Here is a 15,355-nt window from a genome sequence, read left to right on the forward strand (position 1 = left end):
GCTATTCTTATTAAGTGTGATGGTCTCTGAATTTACTGCTAAGTCTATATTTGGGCTGAAATTAAAGCCTAAAGAGTTCTATCTCCCTTTGTACTCATTTTGTAAAGCTAACTTGTTTAGATATACCCCTGATATATCATGATATACACAGGTGGAAATTTCAGTTTCTGCCAAAGTTTTAAAAATGCTTTAATACGGACCGTATAAAGTTATACGGACCGTACTTGGTGATCATATAATAATATACGGACCGTACTTTTAGTCCGTAAAACTCTTTTGGGAAATTCCAGTTTCTGGAATTTTAATCATTGTTAAATACGGTCAGTTTATACGGACAGTATAACTTTATACGTATCGTATAAGTTGACCGTATAATTTCCCAACTCAGTTAAGTATAAATACATCATGTTCTGTTCTTTTTCCACATTTCACATTCTCCAAGCCCTAGAATGAAGGTTTTCTCCTCCCAACAATCCAAAACACCAAGGTAAGCCTATTCCAATCATTCCAAGTCAATTCTAACATGTATTCATGTGATCCAACGAGAGTTCATACTTCCTAACTTAGGGTTTTCAAGAAAGCCCATTTAAAGGATTCAAGACTAAAGCATTAGGGATACTTCTTCAAGTTTAGATTATTGATACAAGTTTTGGAGCATTACCAGATATGTAGGGCACCAGGTATGTAGGGCTTCTATCTACGTGTGGGAACATCTTTGTTCTTCCCCATACCACGTTCTTCCATGATTATGCAAGAGTTCACTAAACTAGGCTTTTAACCAAGTCCATGATAATCCTAAGTTCATGTACCATGATTTACCATGTTTGAAATATATATTCGTTATTGTATTCCTAATCTTCCATTTTGGTTATTGGAAATCCGTCCGCAATCAATGAAAATTCATATATTGCATTCCATGTGTTCCTACATGCAAGAAATTAAATATTATGCTTACTTTCATGAATATCCTACATGTCTACACGTTTTCATGCAAATAAATTATATAATCTTTATCCATGTTATGATACAAGATATTCATGTTATAATACAAGTCATGTTTTTATGAAATTTATGGGCTTCTCAGCCAACTATATCATGTTCATGTTTTTGGGAGTTGCATATATTACAGAGAGGTTTTATGCCTGAAACTACGTATGCCAACGTAGGATAAGGATCGCTCCACCCAGTAGGACAATTCCTTCATGTACTCCCCATTGAAGGATTTGGATCCATTGATGTCATATTCATGTCTTGTACCCCGGCAAGGTACAAGATGGCTTAGCTGATCAGGCAGAGATAAGACGCCATGTACTAACGTGGTGGTTTCATGTCGGTTACACTAATGCTCTCCCACAGATAATTTTACTCATGTTATATATGTATATATATGTACTTATGTTCATGTCAGATACTCATGTTCATGACCAGGTTTCAGTTTCAATTTTAGCTTTTATCATTGTTATTTCATGTGTCATGCTTATTCTTTCAGTTGCTTTACATACCAGTACACTCAATGTGATGACGTCCCTTTTCTATTGCCCGGGAGCCTGCATTTCATGATGCAGGTATGGATTTACAGGACGCCGCATCTGCTCCATGGGATTCGCTCGTATCAGCTCGTTGGTGAGCCCTGCCTTATTCGGGGTGTTATCCATATTTATTTTCATGGCATGTTTAGCAAGTTAACATAAGCGGGGGGCCTTGTCCCAACAAGTATGTTTTACAGTTCTGATTCATGATAGAGGTTTCATAGACTAGTCAATCAGTTATGTCAGATACGCAGAGTTGTGTAGCCACCTTTGGCTCAGTTTACGATATTTCCACATTCACGTTTTATACAAGTATTTTTATTAAATATTATGATATCCCATGTTTCGACTCATCACGTTTAAGTTATATTCCACTCATGCTATGCCTCATGATGATTCAGCAAGCCATGTGGTTCGCTCGGTCACATGCAGTAAGGCACCGAGTGCCGTGTTTCGCCCAGGCCATAGTTTGGGGACTGACAAAGCTTGGTATCAGAGCCTAGGTTCAAGTGTCTTAGGTAGTCTATCAAAAAGCGTGTCCAGTGAGGTCACTTTTATATATGTGAGGGCCCCACACATATAAACAGTTGACCACCAAGACATTCAGGATTATCTCACTTCTTTCATACTCTAGATCGTGTAGTAAGGGCAATACTTTCAGGAATTCTTCTAAATTGTGTGAATTACGTATTTCAGAAATGGCTCCAAAAAGAAAGTACAACAAGAGGAATACGGCTACTAGCCAGAGGGCTACCGCCGCGATTCTGAAGAGAACACTCGAAGCTCGGACGGCGCCCCTCCCAACCGCTGCTACGACTACACCTCCTAATGCTTCGGACATGGATGTTAGGGGAGCTATTCCATTGCTCACTCAGATCGTTACTAACCAGGCACAGCGACAGGAAACTGTTCCTAGCTCAGGTACTAGTGGTGGGTCAACCAGTTCTAAAACCCAAAAGTTTCTTCGCATGAAGCCTCCAGTGTTCCAGGGGTCTAAGAAGGAGGAGGATCCACAGAATTACATTGATGGGCTGCAGAAGGTATTTCGCGTTATGCATGCCACGGAAATAGAGGCAGCAGAGTTTGGGGCCTATCAGTTGTAGGATGTGGCTCACGTTTGGTATGAGACTTGGGAATATTCCCGAGGGGAGGATGCACTTCCCGCTGCTTGGGATGAATTTGTTGATGCTTTCATTGACCACTTCATGCCAATTAAGGTTAGGGAAGCAAAAGCTATAGAGTTCGAGAGGCTAAGGCAGAATAACATGACTGTTCAGGAATATTATCTCAAATTTGTGTCATTGTCCAAACATGCTCCCCACATGGTTTCTGATATAAGAGCCGTAGTTAGAAGGTTTGTGCTCGAGCTTAAACCCAAATTGCACAGGGATGCTAATACAGCTGCTCAAAATGACAAGATGACTATTTCCATGTTGTTGGCATTTGTGCAAGGTAATGAGGAGAAACTGAAGGAAGAAGAAGCACTACAGAAACAGAAGGATAGGGAATTTAGCAAGAGGGCCAAGTTTTCAAGTAACTTTAATCATGATCGAGATAGGCAGTTCTTTAAGAACAGGTCAGCAGGACCCGCTCCATCCGCATCTAGTACCCCAGCCCCAAAGTTTAGGAATGATCAGAAGAAACAGAATTTCAGACCAGCAGGTTCCTACTCTCAGGCTAGTGTGGCTCAACAGGCCTATACTAATTCGATTTACGACAAGTGTGGTAAGAGACACCCAGTCAGTGTCGTATGGATATGGATGTATGCTATGGTTATGGCCAGAGGGGCCATATTCAGAGAGATTATCCATCTGCTAGGCAAGGTACCGGAGGTAATGTGGCTCAGTCCACAAATTCAGCAGCTCCTCGTAACAATTAGGCCCAGCAAGGGCGTGGAGCAGCAAAGTCCGGCAATACGAGCGGTGGTTAGAACCGTTTGTATCACTGGTAGGCTATCAAGATACAGAGGACCGTGGAGATGTGGTCACAGGTATGCTAACTGTCATTACTCATGATGTTTATGCTCTCATGGATCCCAGATCTATCCTATCTTATGTAACCCCTTTTATTGCTAAGTAATTCGGGATAGAACCAGAAAAGTTGCATGAACCCTTTGAAGTATCCACTCCAGTTGGAGAATCAGTTATAGCTAGACGCATTTATAGGGGTTGTCCAGTTATGGTCTATCACCGCCGTACTATAGCAGACTTAGTAGAATTAGAGATGGTAGACTTTGATGTAATCATGGGTATGGATTGGCTAGAATCATGTAATGCTTCAGTGGGTTGTAGAACCAAAATAGTAAGTTTCAATTTTCTCGACGGACTTATAGAATGGAAGGGTAACTTAGTAGTATCCAGGGGTAGGTTGTTTTCCTATCTTAGAGCCAGAAAGATGATTACCAAGGGATGCATTTATCACCTAGTTCGAGTTAGGGATGCAGATGCCCAGACTTCCGCTCTTCAGTCAGTACCAGTTGTCAGTGAATTTCTAGAGGTCTTTCCAGATGACCTACCCGGAGTTCCTCCCGATAGGGAGATTGACTTTGGAATCGATCTACTTTCCGGCACTGAGCTGATATCTATTCCACTTTATATAGAATGGCTCGGCGAGTTGAAAGAATTAAAAGTTCAGTTGAAAGATCTTCTTGACAAGGGATTTATTAGACCAAGTGTCTCGCCTTGGGGCGCACCGGTCTTGTTCATCCGAAAGAAAGATAGTTCTCTATGCATGTGTATTGACTACCGCCAGTTGAATAAAGTCACCGTTAAGAACAAGTATCCTCTCCCCAGAATCGATGATTTATTTGACCAACTTCAGGGTGCTCAGTGTTATACCAAAATTGACCTCAGATAAGGCTACCATCATTTAAAGGTTAAGGAAGTTGATATTCTGAAGACCGCTTTCAAAACCCGTTATGGTCATTTCAAATTTCTTGTCATGTCGTTTGGGTTAACGAATACACCAGCAGCTTTCATGGACCTTATGAACAGGGTTTTCAAGCCATATCTCGATCTATTCGTTATAATTTTCATTGATGATATTCTGGTATATTCCGGTAGTGAGGCTGATCATGCAGAACATCTCAGAGTAGTGTTGCAGACACTTAAGGATCACGAACTTTTTACAAAATTCTCAAAGTGTGAGTTTTGGCTGAAGTCAGTGGCATTCTTAGGCCATGTGATTTCAGGTAAAGGTGTGAAAGTCAATTTTCAGAAAATAGACGCTGCGAAGAATTGGCCCAGACCACCCTCAGCATCAGATATCAGAATTTTCTTGGGTCTGGCAGGCTATTACAGATGTTTTGTAGAGAGTTTTTCCTCTATCTCAGCTCCGTTGACTAAGTTGACTCAGAAGAAGGTCAAATTTCAATGGTCAGACGCGTGTGAGCAGAGTTTTGAACAATTGAAGAAGAGATTAACCTCTGCCCCAGTTTTGACGCTACCAGAATATACCTAAGGGTTCGTAGTTTATTATGATGCTTCAGGAGTTAGTCTTGGATGTGTCTTAATGCAGCATGGTAAGGTTGTTGCTTATGCATCTAGACAGCTTAAGACTCATGAAAAGAATTATCCGACTCATGACTTAGAGTTGGCAGCCGTGATTTTTGCACTTAAGATATGGCGTCACTATTTATATGGAGTACATGTGGATATTTTCACCGATCATAAAAGCCTGCAGTATATCTTCAAGCAAAGGGAGCTGAATCTTAGGCAGAGAAGATGGCTTAAATTGCTTAAGAACTATGATGTGGATATTCTCTATCATCCGGGGAAAGCGAATGTTGTAGTCGATGCTCTTAGTCAGTGTTCCATGGGAAATTTAGCCCACGTTGAGGCAGATAAGAGAACTACGATGAAAGAAGTTCACCGTTTGGCCAGTCTTGGAGTTCGACTTTTGGACTCCAAGGATGGTGTGGGGTTGTTGTTCAAAACAGAGCTCATTCCTCCTTAGTGGTTGAAGTCAAAGAGAAGTAGTTTAGTGATCCCTACTTGTTACAGCTGAAAGAGGGGATCCACAAGCATAAGACAATGGCTTTTGAACAAGGGAGAGATGATGGTACCTTGAGGTACCAAGGCAGATTATGTGTTCCAAATGTAGATGGGCTCAGAGAGCGAATTATGTCAGAAGCTCACAATTTCAGGTATTCCATTCATCCAGGTTCCACTAAGATGTATCATGATCTTATGGAGATTTATTGGTGGAGACGATATGAAAAAGAATGTAGTAGATATTGTGGCTAAGTGATCGAATTGCCAGCAAGTGAAAGTCGAACACCAGAGACCTGGTAGCTTGGCACAGAATATTGATATTCCTGTCTGGAAATGGGAGATGATAAATATGGACTTTATAACAGGTCTACTTCGTTCGTCCCGCAGACATGATTCAATTTGGGTGATTGTGGACCGACTCACTAAGTCAGCCCACTTTTTGCAAGTCAAGATCACAGATTCAGCAGAAGATTACACTAAGTTGTATATTCGGGAGATTGTCAGATTGCATAGGACTCCTTTGTCTATTATTTCAGATCGTGGTGCTCAGTTCACAACGAACTTTGGGAGATCCTTTCAGAAAGGATTGGGTACTAAGATAAACCTCAGCACAGCTTTCCATCCTCAGATAGATGGCCAGGCAGAGCGCACTATTCAGACTGCGAGGACATGCCGAGAGCATGTGTCCTAGACTTCAAAGGTAATTGGGATGACCACTTGCCTCTCATTGAGTTTTCTTATAATAACAGTTATCATGCTAGTATCAAGATGGTACCGTTCAAAGCTTTGTATGAGCGAAGGTGTAGATCACCTATTAGTTGGTTTGAAGTTGGTGAAGAAGAATTGCTAGGACCAGATTTGGTCTACCAGGCTATGGAGAAATTTAAGTTAATTCAGGAGCGTTTAAAAATAGCTCAGAGTCGCCAGAAGTCCTATATAGATGTGAGGCGAAAAGACATGGAGTTTCAAGATGATGATTGGGTATTCCTCAAGGTCTTACCCATGAAGGGTGTTATGAGATTTGGGAAGAAAGGAAAGCTTAGTCCCAGATATATTGGACCTTGCAGAATCCTGCGAAGGGTTGGTCAAGTAGCTTATGAATTGGAGTTGCCACAAGAGTTGGCTGTTGTTCATCCAGTGTTCCATGTTGAGGAAGTGTGTAGGAGACCCGTCGTTGGTTGTTCCTGCGGATTCTATAACTGTTAAAGATAGTTTAACTTATGAATAAATCCCTATAGCAATACTTGATCGTTAGGTTCGCAAGTTGAGAACTAAGGAAGTTACCTCAGTTAAAGTTTTATGAAGGAGTCAGAAAGTTGAAGAGGCTACATGGGAAGCCGAAGAAGACATGAAATCTAAGTATCCATATTTGTTTGAAGAACAAGCAGAGAACGCTCAGGGTAACCCTTCTATAGTCCATGTCATGTTATGTCTAATGCTTCACGCTCATGTATCCAGTGCTCATGTTCCGTGTCTCAGTATTCATGTTTCCATGTAACCATGTCATATCAATTAGTCTCTATGCTCCATGTCATGTTTCCTCACGTTCATGTACTCAAGCCATGTCCAGTTACATTCTTAACTATGACCCATCATTCGAGGACGAATGATCCCAAGGGGGAGATATTGTAACACCCCGTACCTTTAAACTAGGCTATGATTCATGATTTGGGAGTTAGAATATCAGACGGGAAGTGTTGGAATTTAATTTGCTGCAGTTCAGCAAAATCCCATCTTCACGACTATCTATACGGACCGTATATTATTATATGGCCCGTACTTACAGATCGTATTTGCTAGGTGAAAAATTTCAGTTTCTGCCAAAGTTTTTAAAATGCTTTAATACGGACCGTATAAAGTTATACGGACCGTACTTGGTGCAAAAACATACCCAGTAAAATCCTATAGTATGGGGTCTGGTGATCGTATAATAATATACGAACCATACCTTCAGTCCGTAAAACTCTTTTGGGAAATTCCAGTGTCTGGAATTTTAATCATTGTTAAATACGGTCAGTTTATACGGACCGTATAACTTTATACGGATCGTATAAGTTGACCGTATAATTTCCCAACTCAGTTAAGTATAAATACGTCATGTTCAGTTCTTTTTCCACTTTTCACATTCTCCAAGCCTAGAACGAAGGTTTTCTCCTCCAACAATCCAAAACACCAACATAAGCTTATTCCAAGTCAATTCTGACATGTATTCATGTGATCTAATGAGAGTTCATACTTCCTAACCTAGGGTTTTCAAGAAAACTCATTTAAAGGATTCAGGACTAAAGCTTTAAGGATACTTCTTCAAGTTCAGATTATTGATACAAGTTTTGGAGCATTACCAGGTATGTAGGACTTCTATCTACGTGTGGGAACATCTTTGTTCTTCCCCACGCCACGTTCTTCCATGATTTGCAAGAGTTCACTAAACTAGGGTTTTTAGCCAAGTCCATGATAACCCTAAGTTCATGTACCATGTTTGAAATATATATTCGTTATTGTATTCCTAATCTTCCATTTTGGTTATTTGGAATCCGTCCGTAATCCATGAAAACCCATGCAAGATATTAAATAATATGCTTACTTTCATGAATATCTTACATGTCTACACGTTTTCATGCAAATAAATTATATAATATTTATCCATGTTATGATACAAGATATCCATGTTATGATACAAGTCATGTTTTTTATGAAATTCATGGGCTTCTCAGCCAAGTATATCATGTTCATGTTTTTGGGAGTTGTACAGAGTACCGAGAAGGTTTTATGCCTGAAACTACGTATGCCAACGTAGGATAAGGATCGTTCCGCCTAGTAGGCTGATTCCTTCATATATTCCCCATTCAGGGATTTGGATCCATTCATGTCATGTTCATGTCTTGTACCCCGGCAAGGTACAAGATGGCTTAGCTGATCGGGCAGAGATCAGACGCCACGTACTAACGTGGTGGTTTCATGTCGGTTACACTAATGCTCTCCCACAGATATTTTTACTCATGTTATATATATATATATGAATGTATTTATGTTTGTCACGACCCAACCAGAGGGCCATGACGGGCACCCGGAGCTAACCCACCGGGTACCTCTCATAGTACATTCACATTCATATCTCGGTGAGCCATATGGCCTATTAACAATCCTACGCCTCAATAATACCATTTCCAATGACTAAAACACTTTTATATATATCAACGTTAACAACTATGCCCCTATACATATACACAAGCCGACGAGGCTAACAAAATAATATGCCAAAATATGAGCCGATAAGGCAAAAGACATCTACTCTACAAGACTGTCTACGAGCCTCTAGGAAGAGTATGAAACATCATCATAAGGACAGGATAGGACCCCGCCATGCCCATATGTATATACACAAAAGAATAGTACCCACAGCTGCAGCTCCGGATCAAATGGAGCTCCTCTAAGCAATCTTTGGATAAGCAGCCTAAGGATCAAGTCTATCTCCCTGTCCACCTGCGGGCATGACGCAGCGTCCACAAACAAAAGGATGTCAGTACGAATAATGTACTGAGTATGTAAAGCATAATCAATAGCATAATGGAAGCATGAGAAAATAACATAAGATAGAAGAATCATGGGAGGATAAGGCCATTTATACCTCTAGCGTCGTTAATTGTATTTGCTTACCCTCTTTCTAATGGGGACCTCCCATTTCATACATTTATACTTATAGTAGTATCATACCCGACCATAGAGTTTCGATGTCTTATGTACCCGACCATAATAAAGCTCGGTGTTATACGTACCTGGCCCTACCAAGGCAGTGTGTTATTTGTACCCAACTGTAGTGGTGTGCGCGCGATAGTAGTCATGTTCATCTAAAGCTCACATTAGTCTACTCACAAGGCAACAAATTCGGAATTTCTGAGATGTAACAATGTTCATGTCAGATACTCATGTTCATGACCATATTTCAGTTTCAATTTCAGCTTTTATCATTGTTATTTCATGTGCCATGCTTATTCTTTCAGTTGCTTTACATAACTGTACACTCAATGTGCTGACGTCCCTTTTCTATTGCACGGGGGCAATATTTCACGATGTAATAGGATTTGCTCGTATCAGCTTGTTGGTGAGCCCCATCTTATTCGGGGTGTTATCCGTATTTATTTTAACGGAAAAGGGCCAAATATACCCCTGTACTATGAGAAAAGGGCTAAATATACCCCTCGTTATACTCTGGGGCCAAATATACCCCTACCGTTATACTTTGGGGCCAAATATACCCCTCATCCGTCAAAGTTGTCCAAGTTGGAAATCCGATCCTATGTGGCTGCCACACATTTGATGAGGTGGATGTCATGTGGCATGCCACCTCAACACCCCTAACCCATTTTACTCCTTCACTCTATTTGTTCTTCCACCACAAAAATTTCCTTCTCCTCCGTCACCATTGACACCATTACCGCCACCACGCCCACTGGGATTATTACTCCTTCCTCCAATTTACTACTTCCCATGCTTGATTTTCCCCTCATCGTCACTACCCACGAGAAAATTGGAAACAAACTTACAAGGATTCCACAAAATTATGTCAATCCAATCTAGTTTATGTTCAGAAATGAAGATTTATTTATTTCAAATGAAGTAATCAGTAGTAATTGTTATTGCTATGCACTGACTTCGATAATTTGAGTTGCAGTCGTCTGCTTCATAGTGCTCATGATTGTTACTCCAACAATTCCTCACTCTCAAGAATATCAAGATTTTGCTGATCAACGCAAGTTTCTTGGTATTATTTAATATTATTTATATTTTTTCTTTCTTTCTTTATAATTTGGATCCTTAGCTTTCAATTTGGGATATCTTGTTGGAGTTCTAGGTCACACTTCATGAATTGGTCGTTGTTCCTCTTAGTTTTCGGTTCACTGCTGCTCCGGAGTCTGCAACTTATATTCAGTGTGCTAGTATGGTTACATTTTCTTGATTTTAGTAAATTTCACTATAGTTCACTTTGTTGTATTGTCCTTTATTTTGAGGATCACCCTGTTCGAGTTTTCGGTGGTTGTATGCAAGAACAAATAGAGAGAAGGGTAAAATGGATTAGGGGTGTCGAGGTGGATGCCACGTAGGATCGGATGTCCAACTTGGACAACTTTAACGGATGAGGGGTATATTTGGCCTCAAAGGATAACGGCAGGGGTATATTTGGCCCCAAAGTATAACGAGGGGTATATTTGGCCCTTTTCTCATAGTACAGGGATATATTTGGCCCTTTTCCGTTATTTTAATGGCATTAACAAGTTAAGGTATGCTGGGGGCCTTTCCCAGCAAGTATGTTTTACAGTTCAGATTCATGATAGAGGTTTCATAGACTAGTCAATCAGTTATGTCAGATACGCAGAGTTGTGTAGCCACATTTGGCTCAGTTTATGATATTTCCGCATTCATGTTTTATACAAGTATTTTTATTAAATATTATGATATCCCATGTTTAGACTCATCACGTTTAAGTTATATTCCGCTCATGTTATGCCTCATGATGATTCAGCAAGCCATGTGGTTCGCTCGGTCACATGCAGTAAGGCACCGAGTGCCGTGTTTTGCCCAGGCCATGGTTCGGGGCGTGACATTAAGCATGTACCATCCCACCTGCCTATCATTCGTTATGAAAGAAGGATGGGTTTTTCCCCTAGTGGGCAAAGCATTAATCATATAACTAATGCACAAGTCGCTAGACTCACAATTTAATTCCCCGCTTTCCATTACGCTCGTAACCAAGTCATTATATGTACCATTGCGACGCACGGCAATCGACAATGTCCCCTTGCTCACAGAATTCCAATTCCAACATTTTGGTGTCTCCTCCCATTCACCTATGTAATCAACACCTACTATAATATATTCTGCAATCGATGCCATAATAAATCTATAATAGACTACGACTTTGCTCTATGGATGGTCGATGACTTTTTGATGACTGTAGTCTATGACTAGCCGATAACTGTACCATATGCAGAACCAAAAAGAGCTGGGATAACGCTCTTACCAGTTACGAACTGAGCTATTTCAATGGAGAATTGACTCCATAAGACAATTTGTATTCCCAAAACAAACTCCATTGTCGGAATGAGGCTGGAATTTTCGCCCGAAAAGTAAGCTTTATAACAATGGGTAAAGCTCCTTCTTCACGATTTCTACCGGCTTCTACTTACAATGGCTGAACTATGGAAGCTTTCCGTCATTGGGGGCCGATTTTCCGGTGAAAAGTCGGAATTTTCGCCGAAAAACGAGATCCCTAAACTGCAAAAATTGGGAGCTTTTGGAGGGAAATATTTTATTTTTTTATTTCTATTTCTGGTAATTAAAATGTTGGGGCTGTGGGGACCAAAGTGTAATTTTCAAAACTTTGGGGCTAGGGTTTGACATAAAGGACGTCAGACATGCTGACGTCATAAATGGTGGCTATTCCACCAATTTTTTGAGACTTGTGGACTTTGGGAAAAGTAAGTTTTCAATATGGCCTTTTGGCCAACTGCCCCAGCTTAGTGTACACAACCACGCATGCATTATCATCATAACTTTCTTTATATTAGTGATACCAAATTTGGAGTCAATATCCCTTATGCCTTTACAATCCTGAATCTTCAAGATCTTTAGGGATATATTGACTCTTGTAAAAGTTAAACCTTTCCAACGACACGTCAACTAATATGAACTCTCGAGGAATTTAGATCTATGCCGCAGAAATCCATTCATTAGATCATATCGTCACATATGATAAATTTTCTCCCTTAATCTATTAATGAACCATTTCCTTGTCATTGTTTCTGACTCATATATTCCCAAGATATAAAGTGAATGCCTCTCCAATAGTTTCAAATAAATTAAATACGTGCAAAAGATACGAATATTATATGTCCACAACAATGCAACTAGAGAACATACGACAATATTGACCATCTAATAATACCCTAACCAAGACTTGCTATGGACAAGAAAGTCCTCAACTAAGTACATGTAGGAAATTAAACTAAAACTGAAAGAGAAAAAACAGTAGTAACACTAGTTAATTAATTTTCATTCAACAACTTTGTGCCAATTCTATAAGCAAGAAAAGCTTCCAACGATCCAAATTTAACCTTCTCATCTGATAGAAACCTGCCGTAATGGTTTTGTTCTCCATGATTCCACCACTCCATATTAGCAGGCTTGTTGACATCCCATTCATCACCCAAAACCTTCTTAGCCAATTTCACCATACTACAATTGTTAGCTATTTCACCAAAAGTAGCCTTTTCCCTAGCCTTATCCCTCAAGTCCACCCACTTGTTAATCTTTATATTAAAATCATTCTCTAACTTCTTGGCCACATCGCCAATCCCTAATCCAACTACTATGGTCTTGTTATTAGACAAAAGTTGCAAGAGAGCCGTTGGGGGTTTATAGGAGTTATAAATTTCGGTTTGATGAAAAAGACAACGATTATCAACACAAACCTGTAATAACTCAAAGGGAGTTTTTGACATGTGGTCTGGCCTATTCCATATAAAGGAGCTATTCCTATAATGTTCACTACGATCTGCCACAAGACTGATGATTAATTTCTTTTCTTTCTTCTTTTCTTGAAGCTTTTTTATCATGGATACCCAATTGACGACAGGAGAATCATGATCAGAAAAGCGTCTTCCGTGCCATAAAGTCTCCAATATGGTGACTTTATTGTTAGCTTGTACGGTTGTTGTGTACATCTTCTCGTCCACTTCATCTCTTTGTATAGTGATCTCCATCGACAGCTTTCAATGTTTTCTATGAGAGTTTAGTGTTGGTAGTATGGTTCTCTAGGGTTTAGGGAGTCCTTTTTATACACAGTTTTAACGTAGGGTTTTATTTTTTGGAATTTTAAGCTAAAACCACAAATAATGATATACATGATGGTTTGTAATAATGTAGTATTAGTAGTTGGACGAGCGGCACCCTACTAATAGCAGTAGAGTTCCTGATGTAAACCAATATATACTCCCTCTGGTTCAAAATAAGTGTCCACTTAATCTTTTGCATGCCGCTTAAGAAAATATTAATTTCTAAAAAGAAATAGCTATTTTGACTAAACTATACTTAATTGAATATACTACCTAATATAGCTTCTTAATTACATAAAAACTCACTTATCTAAATAGGGGTAAGTTTTCCGAAGAAACTAATTAATTCTTTCTAGATTATATAAGTAGATACTTATTTTGAATCAAAATTAAAAAAGGCTAAATGAACACTTATTATAAATCGGAGGGAGTAATATACAATATATTTTAAGCTTTTGATCCTTCTGAAATCCTTGTTCCTTCCCAAAATAAATAAATAAATAAAGAAATTAGTTCGCCTAGACCTATATGTAATCGTATATCAGTCCCTTTCTTCCTACAAGTAAATTTATTTTTGGTAGCCCTTTTAACCAAATTAAAATAGGATTAGCATAAATTATACTACTATAAATACCCCCACAAAGCTTAAATTCTCCATACAAAATCTTTCCGTGCCCTCAAAATTCAAGTACTCTAAGAGGGTTTGTGCATATTTCTTAAGACAGAGAAAAAGATGTCTTCCATGGGTGAACTTGCTTGTACTTACGCTTGTTTAATCCTTCATGATGATGACATTCCTATCAATGTAGTCTAATTTCTCCTTTCTCTCATGATAGTATTCCTCTATATTTTTGTTATTCCAATCTTTATAAATATCCTATATTTCTCATAATTTTGATTTTCTCATGCGTTTTGAATCTTATATTATTCAACCAGATTCTGGTTTTCACAACCTTTACTCTTTTATTTTTTAAATTTTGTTTTCTCTAGAAAGAACTCTTTTCTCTTGTAAATAAAAAATGGTTCAACTTAACCATAATTTTTGACAAGTTGCATAAGTATATATATGTAAATAATCATTAAAATTTTAATGGATATTAATTTCTGACCCATAATTTAAATTGAACTCATCAAATTTAATCTTGAATCTGATTTTTATTTCAATGTTGAATGATCTTTTTGTGTAGGTTGAGAGAATTGACACACTTATAAAAGCATCAAATTTAAAGGTGGAATCATACTGGCCGAGCCTCTTTGCAAAACTTTGTCAGAAGATGAACGTGGATGAACTTGTCATGAACGTTGGCTCTAGCGGAACAGCAGCGTCTACCAACGCTGTTCCACCTACTACTAGTAACGATGCCGCCACTGCACCTTCTGCCAGTGACAAGAAGAAGGTATACTTTGATCTTATATTAGTTTCTTGTGATACGTTTTTTTTCTTTATTTAAACTGTCTCCATTGATCATTGATGAGCAAAAAGGTAAACTGCCAATATCTCGTTACTAATTCTCCTAATTGTTTTTTTCAAGTGCCCTCAGAGGAGAATTAATGCATTACATGACACCTAATTATTTGATATAGAACATAGATATATATGTCAAATATTGAATTTTGGACCATCAATATTGACACGTATATAAAATTAAATTCGGTTTAGAGGGTCCTTTTTTATACATGAATTGCGTTTGCTAATAATGATCTAGCTAGTTTCCCTTTTCTCAAGCTATAGTGAAAAATTAATGTTCCATGTTAATAAGTCAATATGGATTATTGGTCCTTTTTCTTTTTTGAATTTTCAAGAACAAAGTATATTTATTACATGGCTCGTGGAAAGTGGATTGTAAGTCGTACTCATTATTTTCTTCTTTGTTTCTTCAGGAGGAAATAAAAGAAGAGAGTGATGATGAGGCGATGTTTAGCTTGTTTGATTAGAGTTGCAGAACAGTGGCGGAGCGAGCCCACTACGTATCGAGATGTTCATCCGACTCCCTATGGAAAA

The 15,355-nt window shown here is 38.9% G+C and overlaps 1 protein-coding gene across 1 annotated transcript; it reads left to right on the plus strand.

Moving 5' to 3' along the window:
• Positions 1–14,029: 14,029 nt before the first annotated feature.
• LOC132030082 (large ribosomal subunit protein P1-like) lies at positions 14,030–15,298 on the plus strand. Its single transcript, XM_059419558.1, has 3 exons — positions 14,030–14,158; positions 14,541–14,750; positions 15,235–15,298. The coding sequence occupies exons 1-3, from the start codon at positions 14,087–14,089 to the stop codon at positions 15,286–15,288; spliced, it is 336 nt and encodes a 111-aa protein (XP_059275541.1). The 5' UTR covers positions 14,030–14,086; the 3' UTR covers positions 15,289–15,298.
• Positions 15,299–15,355: the final 57 nt, after the last annotated feature.

The sequence above is a fragment of the Lycium ferocissimum genome, chromosome 1 (assembly GCF_029784015.1).
Source record: "Lycium ferocissimum isolate CSIRO_LF1 chromosome 1, AGI_CSIRO_Lferr_CH_V1, whole genome shotgun sequence".
NCBI classification, from domain to species: domain Eukaryota; kingdom Viridiplantae; phylum Streptophyta; class Magnoliopsida; order Solanales; family Solanaceae; genus Lycium; species Lycium ferocissimum.